Source organism: Electrona antarctica, assembly GCF_951216825.1.
Source record: "Electrona antarctica genome assembly, chromosome: 17".
In the NCBI taxonomy this organism is placed as follows: Eukaryota; Metazoa; Chordata; class Actinopteri; order Myctophiformes; family Myctophidae; genus Electrona; species Electrona antarctica.
The window spans coordinates 28,239,229-28,254,536 of record NC_136798.1 but is presented as its reverse complement, the minus strand read 5'-3'; the positions used below and the strand labels follow the sequence as shown (position 1 = coordinate 28,254,536).

At 42.3% G+C, this 15,308-nt stretch overlaps 2 protein-coding genes across 2 annotated transcripts in view; both read left to right on the top strand.

Moving 5' to 3' along the window:
* ube2j1 (ubiquitin-conjugating enzyme E2, J1) overlaps positions 1-1,245 on the top strand; it is a 40,532-nt gene extending 39,287 nt beyond the window's left edge. The window contains exons 8-9 of the mRNA XM_079527133.1: positions 74-268; positions 568-1,245. Coding sequence (XP_079383259.1) covers positions 74-268; positions 568-684 — 312 coding nt within the window. The 3' untranslated portion in view covers positions 685-1,245. The remainder of the gene's footprint in view (positions 1-73; positions 269-567) is intronic.
* Positions 1,246-3,735: 2,490 nt separating this feature from the next.
* LOC306940862 (gamma-aminobutyric acid receptor subunit rho-2-like) overlaps positions 3,736-15,308 on the top strand; it is a gene marked incomplete at its 5' end in the record, with an annotated part of 35,443 nt that continues 23,870 nt past the window's right edge. The window contains 2 exons of the mRNA XM_079526103.1: positions 3,736-3,851; positions 4,605-4,711. Of these exons, the coding sequence (XP_079382229.1) occupies positions 3,736-3,851; positions 4,605-4,711 (223 nt within the window). The remainder of the gene's footprint in view (positions 3,852-4,604; positions 4,712-15,308) is intronic.

The following is a 15,308-nucleotide window of genomic DNA, read 5'->3' as shown; positions in this document are numbered from 1 at the left end:
TTTGAATACTATATTCGTGTTGATTCCGTTGTGAATCCCTCACTCACGCTCCACTTCCATTCTCTCCCTCCAGCGGTCGGAAGAGGATTCGTCATCGCCAGCTGCCAGTGAGGAGGTCCCGTGTCCCCCTGCGACCTCCAGGAGCAGTGGTCAGTCTCTGAGCCCCCGGCAGCGCCGTGCTCAGCAGCAGCAACAGCAGGACCAGAGAGCAGCCAGGCCCCCTGCGTTCTCTGCGTTCCCCGCCGGCCCTCATGTCCCTCACCCGCAGGTATGGACCATGAGAACATTTCACGTCACTATGGCCAACATAATTGCGATAATCAAAATACGCTTTAAAAACTTGAAAATACACTTTTGATAACCAGCTACCATATAATTAAATTATAGCAGATCGACAAGCTCACAACACATGTGGGTCTGCTATTTTTGGCAAAGGGGTCCAGTGTACAGAGACAATTAAAATTAATACATTTAAATCTCCACAATATAATTATTGTGAGTGCTTTGTTTTGTTTTGTTTCCCCGACAAACGGTAATAGCGTTTGTGGTCCCATGTCTCACCCACAGGAAGCCAGCCACAATGCCACAGCGGTCCTCATCGCGGTCCTCACCCTGGCGCTGGCCGCGCTCATCTTCCGCAGGATCTACCTGGCCCAAGAGTACAAGTTTGACTATGACCTGTGACGCTTTGCTCTCCGGCCCTGTGTACCCGCAAAGCCAGTAGCTTGTCTGTAAGCATATATAGCCAGTTAACCGCTTCTCCTCTTGCTATAGTTCCTTAGTCCCCCCGCCCCGACCCCCGACCGGACCATGGACAGCCTTGGGTTTTCGACACCGAAACCAGACTGAAGCCTGGCTTTAAAAAAAAAAAGCGGTATTAAACCAGGTAATGTTCGGCGTTGCAGATATTCTCTTTCACCACTCGAACCACGTGCAGGATACCTGTTTTCACTGGGTAGGGGGGAGACTTTCATTCCCGAGGAGGAGGTGCCGGTTGACTCTACGTGAACCCCTCCAAGGAGGCCCAGGAGGTGGTGTGTTTTTAACCACTCAAGCCCTATTTTATATATGAAAATGTAAAATAGCCCATCTACAAGCTCACGATGTGTGTGTGTGTGTGTGAAGTCGTGAGCTTGTATATCTGATCGTTTTTATTTTAATATTCAAAAAGGTTTGACATTTTCCACCTACAATATCATGCCCAAAATAGGGGCGCCGGGTCGAAGTAAAATCATCGTACATTTGCTCTAGAGTGTCCTGCATTTGTTCAATTAATGAGTCATGTTTGTTGTCTATTCAACAAACATTTACTATACCTCTCTGTCCTTTTAGTTTTTCAGACGGTCATCTTTACTTGAGTTTGCTGCTTGCTCTCCTTATTAAATGTTAATTAAAACTGTACTATAACGTCAACAATGAAGTTTAATGAATATCTGGGGTAGGTGTTTGGTGGTGCGGAAAATAGTTTTATTAGACAAAAATATATTGTAGGCCAGTGGTTCTCAAAGTGGGGTCCAGGCACCCTCAGTGTTCCTTGAGGGGGTTCACTGCTGTAGACTATGTGTGCAAAATATGTATCGTCCATCTACCTTATTGATTCTGTGTTGGGGGCCGCAATCGGTTCACTACATTGTGGCATACAGTGTAGAGATTTCCCATAAGTCCCTATTGAAGGGAATGAGATCTTGCCCGAGTGACTCTGTGCTGGGTAAATCTGCTTACCGAAGTACAAAAAGAAAAAAAGATGAGAAAATGCTTTGAAGTGTTCATCACCACAGCAGCGCTTAATGGTGTGACCGCGTAAGGGCCCATTTGCACTGGTAGAAATTAATGAGGCTTTTGCCAAAGATAGATTTTCTTTTGCGGCGTGAATGGACAGATTCAATGTGGCACCAAGGACATTCGCTACAATGCATGGGTGACATTGGCAATCTTAAAGACTGATGGGGTCCCATGACAGAAAAGTCCCGACGGCAGACATTTGCCACGGCTATAATGCACGCTGTCATGAAAGTGACCTAAAACCAAGACACTGACCCCCAATTTTACAAATTATTTTGTAGTCCATCTTGATCAAGATATGACTCAAATGCCTAAAATGTCAATATAATAATAATAATGGCTAATTTGATTTACAGATGGAAATCTGTCCTTTTAGTCACCACTTCCCCCCCCCACCCCCCCCCCCCCCCCCCCCACCCCACCAATAATTCCTTTTTCATACAGTTTGAGTTTATAATTGCCCCATCGGACTCCCATGGACTATATAACTGCTCCCTATTTTTTTTTAAATTCCCATTAGGACTTTATTGATGTCAATGCAAGAATAGATGGGAAGCAATTTAATGTTTCATGTCGTAGCCTGGGTCTCGTGACTCCAATTTACAACATGGCTGCCTTCACACAGCCCAGACCAGTGGTTCTCAAAGAGGGGTCCAGGGACACTCGGGGTTCCTTGAGGCGGATTCCAAATGAATCCTTTCGGGCCTGTAACTCTTGGAGCGTACAAAATGTTCCATTTGTACACTCTCAGAGTTCTTTTGGAACCTTTTGAAATGAAAATGTTTCAGGATCACCGGCCCAGAGGTATAGCCATAACACTTTACAGGGGAACATACACATACACCTATTATGTTTGTCATTGTACTTGAGCCATGTGTTATATCTTCTCCAGGTATTTTATTCAGGGCATGGGTGAAAAAAACACACACATTGTAAACGTGGAATTTATGAAGGTCTTTATAATATCTTGCTGCCTTCACACACACACACACACACACACACAACGTAAATCACTTTAATAAAATATTATAATTATATTGTCTGTTATTTGTTGATGTTGTGTCTCAAAGTTTACACATGCAGATGCAATGAAATCTTCTGTTTTCAATTAAATTGTATTATAATGCCAGACCCCAAGCTGTTTAGGCTCCCCATATAGAGCAGAGAAATGCCAGTCCAAGAAATAAATGCCTACTTTATAATGCTGAAATGGCAGATCTACAACCTCATATGGGTTGTGTTGAGAGCTTGAATGAGCTATAGAATTTAAGGAATTCACGAAAGAGGCATTTCATATTGCTGCAGCACCACACACCCTTTGAAAGTTCGTTTAAGTTTTCATCATTTATTTTGCCAACTCACAGCTCAATTTCTAGAAAACATGATTTCTGACTTGCTAATACCCATAATCCACCGAGATAGGCTATACTTAGTTCCATGTGGGAGACCTGAAATGGTTTTGATGGGACTCCTGCCTGACCTAAAGCTTAATGATAATGGTTTCTTTCAGCGGCTCTGCCGGCTCACGCAGAGCACACCAAAACGAGTACTACTGGCCAACAGCTGCCTGATAACGCACGGAGTTCACTTATAATTATACGAATTTATGAAACGAGGGTTTTAGCCAGCTAGGGCCGGGGAATACTTTTGGAAGGTGGCGTGTGGCAGAGAGTAGCCTAGCCTATAGGCTACTACAAATCCTGGTATTACGTCAGGATAAGTGAGGAGGGTGCCCTGGCTTGTCTGCTGCTGGTCCTGATGCTGCTGCGTGCGGTGCAGCGCAGCGGTCCACAGCGCATGAAGCCATTTAGAGTCGGATCATCTCTGCGATGCGTAATGTCACACCTCCGCCTCTGACAACGAGATGGTTCAGTGCGAAAGTCGTTTCGGGCGCGATGTGAAAGGGCTCTAGCTGTATACTCATTCGAGGACTGTTAAAGTTCGCGTCTGATAATGCCATATACCAGGCTTTTGTTTTTACTTTTTTGCTTGATTGTCGTCGGGGAGTGCCGAAAGACTAGAAGAAGAAAACGGTGGTCTGTAGCTGTGGATTCCCACAAGACCGGCAAGTAAGTGTTTTGTTTTGTCTCTATTTAATAAGGTCACCTTCATTAGTAGGCTAGCCAACAGCCGTTTGGTCCTTTTGTTGCAGCGCAACATAGCCTATCTTGTAGGACTAATGTTAGATTTATAGGCTGACGTTAAAGTGAGTTGTGCCGTGCGTGCGTAATGTGCTTACTTATCCAAAGCGCAGACATGTACTCCAGGCAACTGATGGAGTAGCCTACTGATCTTTGACTGCTTGTGGAATATATCCCACAGCAGCAGCAAAGATGTAGGAGATTAAAATGCCATTTACATGTATTTCCCCGCGGGAGCTTCACTCAAATATGGAGGCAATGTACCCATTTTTTTGAATGGGTTTATAAGATGTCTATTTATGTCACTGAAGAAAGACAGCCCCGGGTTAAAGTGGGCTATTCAGTATGCATCCAATCCAAATTATATGCTACCTATTGTATAGGCCTAATCTGAAATATGTGCAGTTTCTCTGAATTTAAACAATATCCCATATTGGCAATATTATATTCCCCAAAAACATTGTTTTATAAAGCTTTATACTATACTAGTGTTATATAGTCATTGTGTGTTTACCAAACAATTGTACCTTTCCACTTCGTAGCCATTGTGCATCTATTCATCATAAAAGTAGGCTACCCTAAATCATTTTGCTTTTGTAATTTCAACAATGTATATAGACAGCTTGTTTCTCAAGAAAGAGCCAATGCATAAATGTCCCTGTGTCTCCACACTCTGGTCAGCCCCCTCTCCAAGAAGATGCAGGATGGGACCAAAGTTCGTAAGGCGAAGCAGGACCACCTGCTCCGTGTGGATGACCATGACTTCACCATGAGGCCAGCTTTTGCAGGTATAGCCTCCACTGGTTGCAAAGCGTTTTAGCTCAAGACCCAAAAGAAAAATTAGCCTACTCAGTGGCTCACCAGGGGTTCAACTGAAACTGTAGCTGCAGTTAACTGTGAGAGTGAACATTTTCTACACTGTACAATTCTCAGTGTTAATTTAACTCCTGGGCCGTATAACGGACCATTTCTGGACGTTGAGACCAAAATGGCCTACCCTATTTGGGAGAACATAGCCGATCTACAAGCGATCACAACGCGTCTCAATGCAACCTGTTGTGAGCTTGTAGATCTGCTATTTTTGCCAAAGAGATTTGCTGTAGAGGGGAAAGAAGGAGTGGACTTAACCGCTTTCAACTTGGTGCCTCTGTAGTGGTCATGTCATTATTTTCATTCATTATAAGCAAAGCTTTAAAAATGCTTTACAATACGTTTGAAAATGGCTAAAACAGACTATCTAGGCGGCCTAGTATAGAACCCCGGTTGTACTCCAGTCAACTAAGACTTAGTTGACTGGAGTACAGTTACTTAGTTACTAAGTAACTGTATTTTCACTGGGAAACCTAGTCGTATGGCAAAGTATGAAATAGGGGTTAAGTGGTTAATCTCCACCAGGTCATGCACAAAACACATTGTATTATGATAATTAATGTGATCATCTGAGTGAAAATATTGCTTATCTTAGGTGGCCAGTGGATGGTGGGTGGACATCACAAACGTAACATGCCCATATTTGGAGACTCTACTTTAAACTAGATTTGAAGGCTGCTTAGCGGCCCGAAAATCTCGTTATGAATAATCTTTTCAGCTCTGCACCTCACAGTGCCCTCATAGAGTACTTGGTAACTACAAACTAATACACCAGGGTTGGGTAACCTTTTAGGGCACATGAACACTTAGTCGTTTTTTTCCATTGCTTTTATATGTGTTATTTGGGCATGTCATTATAGGCAGCATTTGTCAAAAAGAAAAAAATCTAAATGTTTCATAAATAGCTAAAATAGCTATAGTCATAATGAGACACGTAGTGAGCTTGTAGATAGATCACTTATTCGTGCTATATTGTTCTACAACAATATATAGGGTTTAATTAAGCAATACACGAGAGGGGGTGGCTTTAACGTCATTAATGCACGCCTGCGATGCTGCGGGAGCAGGAGTTCCGAAATTCAGTGCAGAAGTGCATTAATGATGTTAAAGCACCCTCGAGTGTAATATTGCAATTATACAGGGTAACAAGAGTAACAGTTACCCCTAAAACTAAGATAATCTAAATCATAATTTTTTAATGACAGATGTAGCCACTACGACCACAAATGTCCCAAAACTAGCTAGCCTAATAGCAACCCAGTCTGCTGCGCTCTGGGAGAACAGAGCAGGTGATTTATTTGTTTTGATTAGGTGTTCCATCATGCTCGTTTGAAGCACAGCTAGAAGGCTGTTTCAAACAAGTTCAGCCTGAGTCCACAAACCAACAGGGCCTTCTACCAAGGGACGATCGAGACCCTGCTGACAAGCAGCTTCACCAGCTGGTATGGGAGCTGCACAGACAGTAGTCTTTCGAGACAGACTGTTAAATTCAATGGAAAAGAGGGCACTGTTTTTCCTTAATTCTTTGCTGATGGGTTCTGAGATTGCACAGACAGGGACCATAAGGCTCTTAGAAGGGTGGTAGTTAAGTTTGAGGAAAATGTCCACCACAAGCCGGCATGTTGATGAGCCCTGTGTGGTTTGCCCTAACCTGACTCTGCCAGTTGGGGCAGCAGAGAGTACACTGGGTTCCCCCCTACCCAGTGTACTCTCTGCTGCCCCATCTGGTGGAGTCAGGTTAGGTTTGCCCACCCCTGAACTACACTTGTGAGTTTACTAAGAAATATGAAGCCATGAATAAATGTTTGTATATTGTTTGGTGAAAATTATCCAGCAAAAAGATCTGCAGCGGCCTACTCAAATTCTAGAAATCTGTTATCTCTTAACAAGCTCACAGCCACACTGTTCTTGAGATGTTGTGAAACTGTACCCAACTGCTGTGTGTAAAATCCGGTGTGTTAATTTAATTCAGGGACCTGTAAGGATCCATTTGGTTACATTTCTACAGTCTCTGAGTTATGAGGATTTTAGTGCGCACAAATGATTTTTGTTTTAGTGTGATAGAACAAGAGAGGTATGGGCCAGTGTGGAAGCAATTGGTTTTGATGTGTAATTTTTAATCATGCATGGACAGTAAAGTTGCAGGGACTGAGGTTGCAGACTTCTTAATTGGTTTTGTGACAGTGTCTCTCTAACATCTGCTGTAGTAAAGACACGCCACTTTCTAGTAGTAGCAATTCAGCATGACGGCTGCCCTGTCTTCTGTTCTGTTTTGTAGGCCTATCCCTGCTCTATGCCTTGCATGGCACCCGCTGCCTATGATTTAGAAATTGATTGAAATTGATGATTTTGATCTTATTAGCTGAAGTGAAGGATATGTTGTTCTATATTTTGCCTGAATGCGAACTCAATGTTCGCACCACGAGAGGAGGGGCTGTAATAAATTGATGCCTCGCTGTGAATGTTCTTTTTGCTACAGGCGTCGTGGGACTAATTCAATTCAATTTGATTAAACCAACAGAGATCCCACCCTGAGCAAGCAAGAACTTGGTAACAGTCTAGGTACAGGTTGTACAGCAGTATCGTGTTGCTAAAAATAGCACATCTATACAGTATAATGATTGGCTTTTTTGCGCCTGACGACACCGGCGTGCAACCACATATAAATCAGGCATAGAAAGGAACAGATGAGAGACACGTATCCCTCTAGGATTGACTTTGTTGGGTCTGGTTTATCAGTGAAGCAGACAGCTTTGTTCTCTTCTGCATCATGCACTTTGTCTTGTGAGCCTGCCTCTTACCACCCCCTCCATGCTGCTTTATAGATGAAACTCAAACTGTGTGTGTGTGTGTGTGTGTGTGTGTGTGTGTGTGTGTGTGTGTGTGTGTGTGTGTGTGTGTGTGTGTGTGTGTGTGTGTGTGTGTGTGTGTGTGTGTGTGTGTGTGTGTGTGTGTGTGTGTGTGTGTGTGTGTGTGTGTGTGCGCGCACGCGTGCGCACAGTCATGTCATAATAGCTACATATGTACGGAATGGACCTGCACTAATTAATGTGTGTGGGGGTGTGAGATATGTAATTTTGAGATCTGAAGATTCTACCAGGTGAAAATCAGGTTATGAACTTATGAGCCAAACTGAATTGGACTCCTGTGCGTTGAATAGACTTGGTCTGGATCAGTCTTCCAATAGGCAGAAAAAGGTTCACCCAGTCATGCCCGCCCAGTGACATTTTTTGTGCCAATGTTCCCGTGGGTAAATGTTTTTTTGTTTGTTTGTTACACTGACGGATCTGTGGATGATTTGTTATCCTGTTCTTATTTTATGAGTGCTCAGCTTTTATTAAGGGGGTTTAAGCAATCGATTTAGCACTTTTTGACAAAATATAGTTCAAAACATCGGTGGTCTAGGACTCCTAAATCGGGATCGGCATCAGAGCGTAGAGTCTAGCATTGGCCAGGCAGGCGAAGAAGTAGAATGTACAGTACAAATCCCACATGTTAGACCTTTTTGCTGTCCAATTAATTATACACGATGATACACCAATTATACATGATGAACAGCTTGGCCGTGAATCCTTATCCTGAAAAACACACGTTTGTTAGTATTTGTTGCTGCTGTTGTTTGTCTTGTTCATTGTTTGGTTCAGATTGTGCTGCATCTGCTGGGTGCTACAGAGAGCTACTGCCACTGGATGAGGCTTCATTATCAACTGTGTGCAGTTGGCAGCTGGGAATGTTCTACAGTCCATGGTGGAAGACATATTTTTACTTAAGTAAAGGTATACCAATACCGCAATAAACAAATAATGTGTTAGAAGTAAAAGTCCGGTATTCAAATTTTAACTCGAGGAAAAGTACAAAAGTATTGGCATCAATATACTTACAGAAGCAAAGTAATGGTGCTCAAAGTTGTCTGACTGTTTTGAAAAACAGATTGACAAGCTTGTGGATTGGCTATTCATTTTGAACATCCATCCAAAGTCTAAAATGGCGCTTAATTGGTTAATGCATGTTTTGTATTATTAATCTAAATCCGCAAAGAAACTTGTAACTAAGGCTGTCAAGTAATTGTAGTGGTGTAAAGAGACACAATATTTGACATTGAGATGTAGTGGAGAGTAGTGTAGTGGATGTAGTGGATTATAAAACACTTAAGGAAAGTAAAAGTATCTCGTACAGTACTTGAGTAAATGTACTTCCACCACTGCAACCAGAGCACATTTACCTGCCAACAAGCTGTAAACTAACAGTGGCTTGGCACATTACAAATTAGCTTTAGGATAGGCTAAATAACTAAGTATGTTATTTGGGCTGCTTTCTGTTTTATGCTTTGTTTTAGTTTATTTGTTTTGTTTGAGGTGCCACTGCTTCCAGAAGGTTGACAGAAGCCTGCTTCCAGAAGCAGGCTTCTGTCAGGCCGTCCTTGTTTATCTCATGTTCAAGAAAACCATCCGGAGGTGCGAAAAGACCCTTCATGCATTTCTTGTCACATTGCAGAGACAGCATGTCAGCCTATTCCCCTCATATTTTACAAAGCTGTTCCACCTAAGATGATACCAACATATTGTTTGTCTCAATGTCTTGCCTTGACGGTGGTGTCTGAAGTATGCTTGTGACTGTCTTAATCTGTCCAGTGTTGACTAGAATAGCACATATTACAGTCACTAATCCATTGAAAGGGGAACAGTTCAGCATCATTAGCTGAAATGGGCTTTTTTTCTCCATCCTATTCTCCAAACACATATTTAGATGCTGCATGCTTTAGTCCTTTACAACAGTAGTTCTCAAAATGGGGACTAGGGGTCCTTCGATGAGTAAAAATTGTTTGTTATACTTCGGATATTCAGTTATAGCCAATGACAGATCTGCTATGTTTTCAACATTTTTTAAACTTTGTAAAACAAAATCGTTTCAGATGGGGTTCTGTGGCCAAATACATTGACCAAATGAATGTGGGTGTCCTTGAACAACATGTTTGAGAAGAACTGCTTTAACAACACAGACAGCACTGAGGAGTAAGTCGGCTTCATTGCAAATACCATCCTAATCTGTGATATTTGGTATTGTACTGTAATTCCCACAAGGGCTTTCCCAAAGGGATTTACGAGCTGAGCTGTGCTCCAAGTTGTTTGTGCATGAAGTGAGTGAGCGGTGCCACGATAACTTTGGAGACAAATGTATTTCCCCATAAGGCCTTTTTTATTATTATTATCTTGAGGGCAAAACAGTGGTGGTAATGGTGGGGAGGGAAATGAGAGCCTGTAGCCTGGAAGAAAAACAGGCTTTCTTCCAAACAGAAGATAACAGCTCAGAGTACAAAGAACACTGACAAAACACTGACGAATCAAGGGCGTGCGAGCACATTTTTGGTCACTTTAGGTCCTACAGTGACCTAAAATCAGGATGGCTGAGAGCGGCTGCTGTGCACAACATTATTATGCCACAAAGCAACATGATTATATAGGCTGTTACCTTGTTAAAAGATAATTGTGTATCTTCGAAATTAAATATATGATTTTTATTTCTATACAATACAAAAAAAAACGGCTGGCCCAGACCGGCCTGGACTGGACCGGCCGTTCGGGAGTTGTTCCGAATTTCCCAATGGCCAGCACGTCTCTGATGCCAAGGACCCCATTTGAATAGATTTGGTGCTGCATCCAGGGACCCCCATACTTTGAAGTATAAAATGCACTCCTCACTGTCCTCACTTGCAACCAGGTTGCTCTTTATTAAATTGGCGTTTCGGTCGTTAGACCTTCATCAGAACAAACATGGTTAGTGTCACTGAACTTTGAGGTGTGCATCTGCCTTATTTTTTAAAAGTTTGAACTCTGAGTGTGTAGAAATGGAACCGAATGGACACTTGCGGCTCCATTTGTACACTCTCAGAGTTCCCCTGGTGGACTCCCAGGGAAAGCCCCCCCCCCCCCCCCCCACAAACACACACACGGACCTGTCGGGACCCCCAGCGAACACATGGACACACACACACAGGTAGTGACCTGCACTGTGACAACAGACTTCCCAAAAAACGCTAATAAACAGCTTGAATTTGCGAAAATATCGTACCGGAGTGTCTGCACGTAGTTATTGTTCAACCTATTGAGGAGAAGGTCGCAGCACAATTGTACAAAATGAGTCTAATATGATCGATCGACTAGTTGTAGTATAACGTGCATGCATTATGCTTTCAATGGTTGGTGATACAGTTATGTACTAATGAGAGCTGCAGTAATAAGAAAATAGTATTTGTAATGAAGCCTAAAGGTACGAATATGTATAATATGAAGTAGGACCCGAAATAGCTGCTGTACAATTCACGGTATACTTCCGCCCCAATGTGTCCTTAATAAGAGCATATTCATTGTAATGAAGCCTAATGGTACGAATAAGTTTAATCTGAAGTTGGACCGAAATATAGCTGCTGTACCTAATTACAGCATATTATTTGTAATTAGACGTAACGTAACTTGAAGTAAAATTAACTAGGCTTAATAAAGAACACATTAGTTCTAATGGAAATAACATGAAATAAAGCATAAAGAACATATTAGGTTTTGTTAGTTTTTATGCAATTTCTTAGACCATAATGTGGGAAATTTAGGGTATAACATCTGTCTAATAACAAACACATTATTTCTAATTACGCCTTATTAAGTCTAATTACAGTAGGTGTACCGTAAATTGTGCTGCGACCGAGGAGAAAAACGTTTTCACAGACAGACAGACAGACAGACAGACATATGTTTCCTTATAGGATGCAGCATTTAAAGAACTATGTTGTTATGGAGGAGCAGCAGAGACAAAGGTAAACACATTTGAGACTCTTCTAGATTAGAAAAACAGTGAGAACTGAGAGCAGGGAAGCAGCTTACCATAAGTCTGTGTTTTAGTTGTGTGTCACGCAGTGTGAGCTTGTAGATCTGCTGTCTTCCATGCGAGATGTATAAACCCATGGCAACACACCACACTGGATATATTGTTAAAGTTGCTGTAAGTCATACAAATTGTTATAAAGTGTGCACGATGTAACTTTCATGGCCTGTTCAGTTTTGAACCCAGGTCTCTGGCGCAGATGAAATATCTTTCCACTCACAACTTGTAGATCGGATATAGAGATTTGGTGTAGATAGAATCAATGTACAGTTGTTCGTTTCATCAAGACGAATGCAGGGTTTAAAGGTACAAACAAGACCGCAAGGACTTTTTTCAGTGATCCCTTTGGACGTGTGTTGACTGTACCCTGTACTGATTACATTTCTGTTTGACTGTACCCTTTACTGATTACATTTCTGCCAATAAAGTATTCAATCAATCAATACAATGACATGCCCCGAAAAATATCATTATGATTCTATACATCACGTGGTCTCACTGAAAACACTCTAAAACTGCACACAGCGCCTGCGACTACTGGCAGGCTTGGTGGCTAGCAGGTTAGGCTAGTCGTTTGGATGGCACATTTGGGTTTGTACTGGCTAAATTTCGATTTTTTTATCGAATATCTTGGTTACAATGCAATTGAGGTTGATGTCTTTTTTTAGGGTACAAGCCCATATATTACACTTGAGTCCCACTCCCTCTGTCTCCTCATCATGATGCATGATGATCTATGATGATAAGAGCTGATAATTCCGCGTGTGTGTGATTTTTGTCTTCAATGTTGTGTTTACACAAACACGGAGAGCTGGGCATATGAGGTGCTAGCGCCCCTCAAAAACAATTTATGGGGTTTGAAGACTATCATGCCTGGCTGTCCAGCCTGTCCTGCATTTGGGTTCTCACCTCATCTACACGTGACAGGTGTGACTTCTTACGTGACTGCAACTCTTGTCACAATGTTTACAGTGGTAGGGTTTTTCTCCAGTGTGGATACGCTGGTGTATTTTCAAAGTACCTAGATGACTGAAACTATTGTCACATTGTTTACAGTCAAACGGTTTCTCTCCCGTGTGGATACGCTGCTGTTTCTTCAAGTCACCTAACTGCTTGAAATTCTTGTTACACTGTTTACAGTGGTAAGGTCTTTCTCCAGTGTGGACACGCAGGTGTAACGTCAGGTGACCTAATTGATTGAAATTCTTGTCACAATGTTTACAGTGGTAAGGTTTTTCTCCCATGTGGATACGCTGGTGTGTCTTCAAGTCACTTAAGTGATTGAAATTCTTGTCACACTGTTTACAGTGGTAAGGTCTTTCTCCAGTGTGGACACGTAGCTGTAACTTCAGGTTACTTAATTGACTGAAACTCTTGTCACAATGTTTACAGTGGTAAGGTTTTTCCCCTGTGTGGATACGCTGGTGTAGTTTCAAAATATCTAGACTAAAACTCTTGTCACAATGTTTACAGACGTGAGGTTTCCTTCCTGTGTAAGTCGTCTCATGAGTCTTCACTTCTCCTGGCTGAGTTACAATAGTCTTGGGAAGCTGTTGACGACAGCGCAATCTTGGTTGGTTCGTGTCTTCTTGTTTCTGGCCGTTTAGAGAGCTGTTGATCGTCTGACAGGCTGCTGAGGGGATCTGGCCATTGCTCTACATTTGGCAGTGCAGGTCATTGTGGCCCGTCTTTGCGTATTCATGAAGTATAGACCTGAGACTTTAAGCGATATGGACACTCTGTAAAGCTGACATGAGTCTGGGGAGACCTCATACCTTATACAGGAGCAGTGGTTTATTCTCAGAAAGGCTGCTATACATGGACTGTGATGGGATTGAGTGTAGATGTTTCCACTCACTAGAGTGGACACTAAGGTGTCGCTGTAGTTTGTGCAGTGCATGTGTCCTGAATTTGGCACGATCTTATTATAATGCGATTTCAAACGTCGGGTTCAGGGACCACCTGATGCACATAACCCAAGAACCGTCAGCACCACCGACTTCAAATTCGACATGCGCGTTACATACCTCCACAGGGAGTGCAGTGCCCGGTGTCGAGTCGGTCGGACTCATGGCTGTCAAGAACTGCCACAAAAGACCTCTGCCCGGCCTCTGGACAGGGCCCCTGCCCAGTGTCCATATATGGAGCTGGCCTGTTCTGACATCACAAATATGTTCTAACATCTGCATGGGCATAAAAGGGACACATAATGGCCTGTTCTGACATCACAACACTTCACATTTGGGCATTCCAGGCACAGAACTCTCTCTCTCTCTCTCTATATATATATAGGAATAAAGGGACACTGCCTGACAAAGATAGCCGGTTGTCCAGAACCAGCACAAAAGCCTCTGCCCGGGCTTTATCATCTCATTCCGGCCAATCAGAATTTGTGTCCTCACCTTCCTCTTCAATGTTTGTGTTAAGCAATGTTTGTGTTTACACAAACACTCAAAACTGTCCATTCATTGTCAATGGCATTTTATTTGTTTGCACACACACTAAAAGCTGGACATAGGCCCCTCAAATCAGACCTGTCTGACATTTGGACGTCACGTCGGCTCTTTATCAGACTGAGATTGAATCATGATCCAGTGTTATTTTTCTCTATGGATTCTGACCTCGGCCCATGCAGCACCTTAGATTCTGACCTCGGCCCATGCAGCACCTTAGATTGTAGGGAGTGGAATGGATGTGTGTGCTTTGTTCTTTTCTGTTTTTATGTGACATTATGTTCACACAAAGTCATGTGAGGACAATGGACATACATAGTCATGACTCAGATTTTGCACGATGAAAAAACTGCTGAATAAATCCCCTATGCAGCATAGGCTATTGTCTGTCAGGTGGAAACCTTGTTTGTCCAAAACGTTTGTGAAAAGCAACGTTGTAAAAAATAAAACGGAAGGAAAAAAGAGTGTGTATTCTAATGGAAGTCCAATGTAGTAATTTAGTCACAACTTTAGTCATTAGTCCTCACTAATGCTCATGATAAAATAGCTAGGGTTGTCCCGATCGGATCGGGTGATCGGAAATCAGCTCCGATCACATCGGGGAGAAATGATCAGATTTTTTATTGTCTAATGTAAATCTCAAAGAAAGATGTATAAACAGTGAGATTTTGTAAAACAATTAAAACTGTTGCGTTTATGCTAGTGGTTTTCCTTCCGGTCCCATGGGGTAAGAGATCATCAAACAAAGACTAGAGGCGTGAAAGACACCTAGCTATGATGAAAACAAAGGAAATGCAACCCCCGCTATGTATGATGGCATAGCCTAATGTAAATCGCTCTGGATTAAGAGCGTCTGCTAAATGCCTAAATTGTAATTGTAAATTGTAATTGTATAGGTGTCTGTAGTACTCTGAGAGAGTTTTAACTTGACTTCAGTCCTAGCTGTAGAACTGTATTCACTCTAATTAACTGTCAAGTTCATTTCCTGTTCAACTCCAAATGACTAGAGACAACTCAAGATATATATTTTTTAAATATATATATATTTTTTTAAACATCTGCCTAATGATATGAACTGATTCTGAACTGCCCACACAGCCCTCCTATGAGACACTGACCGAGTATAAATAAATGGTGGTATTTTAACATGAACATTAGTGAGGAGAAGACCAATTATATGAAGATG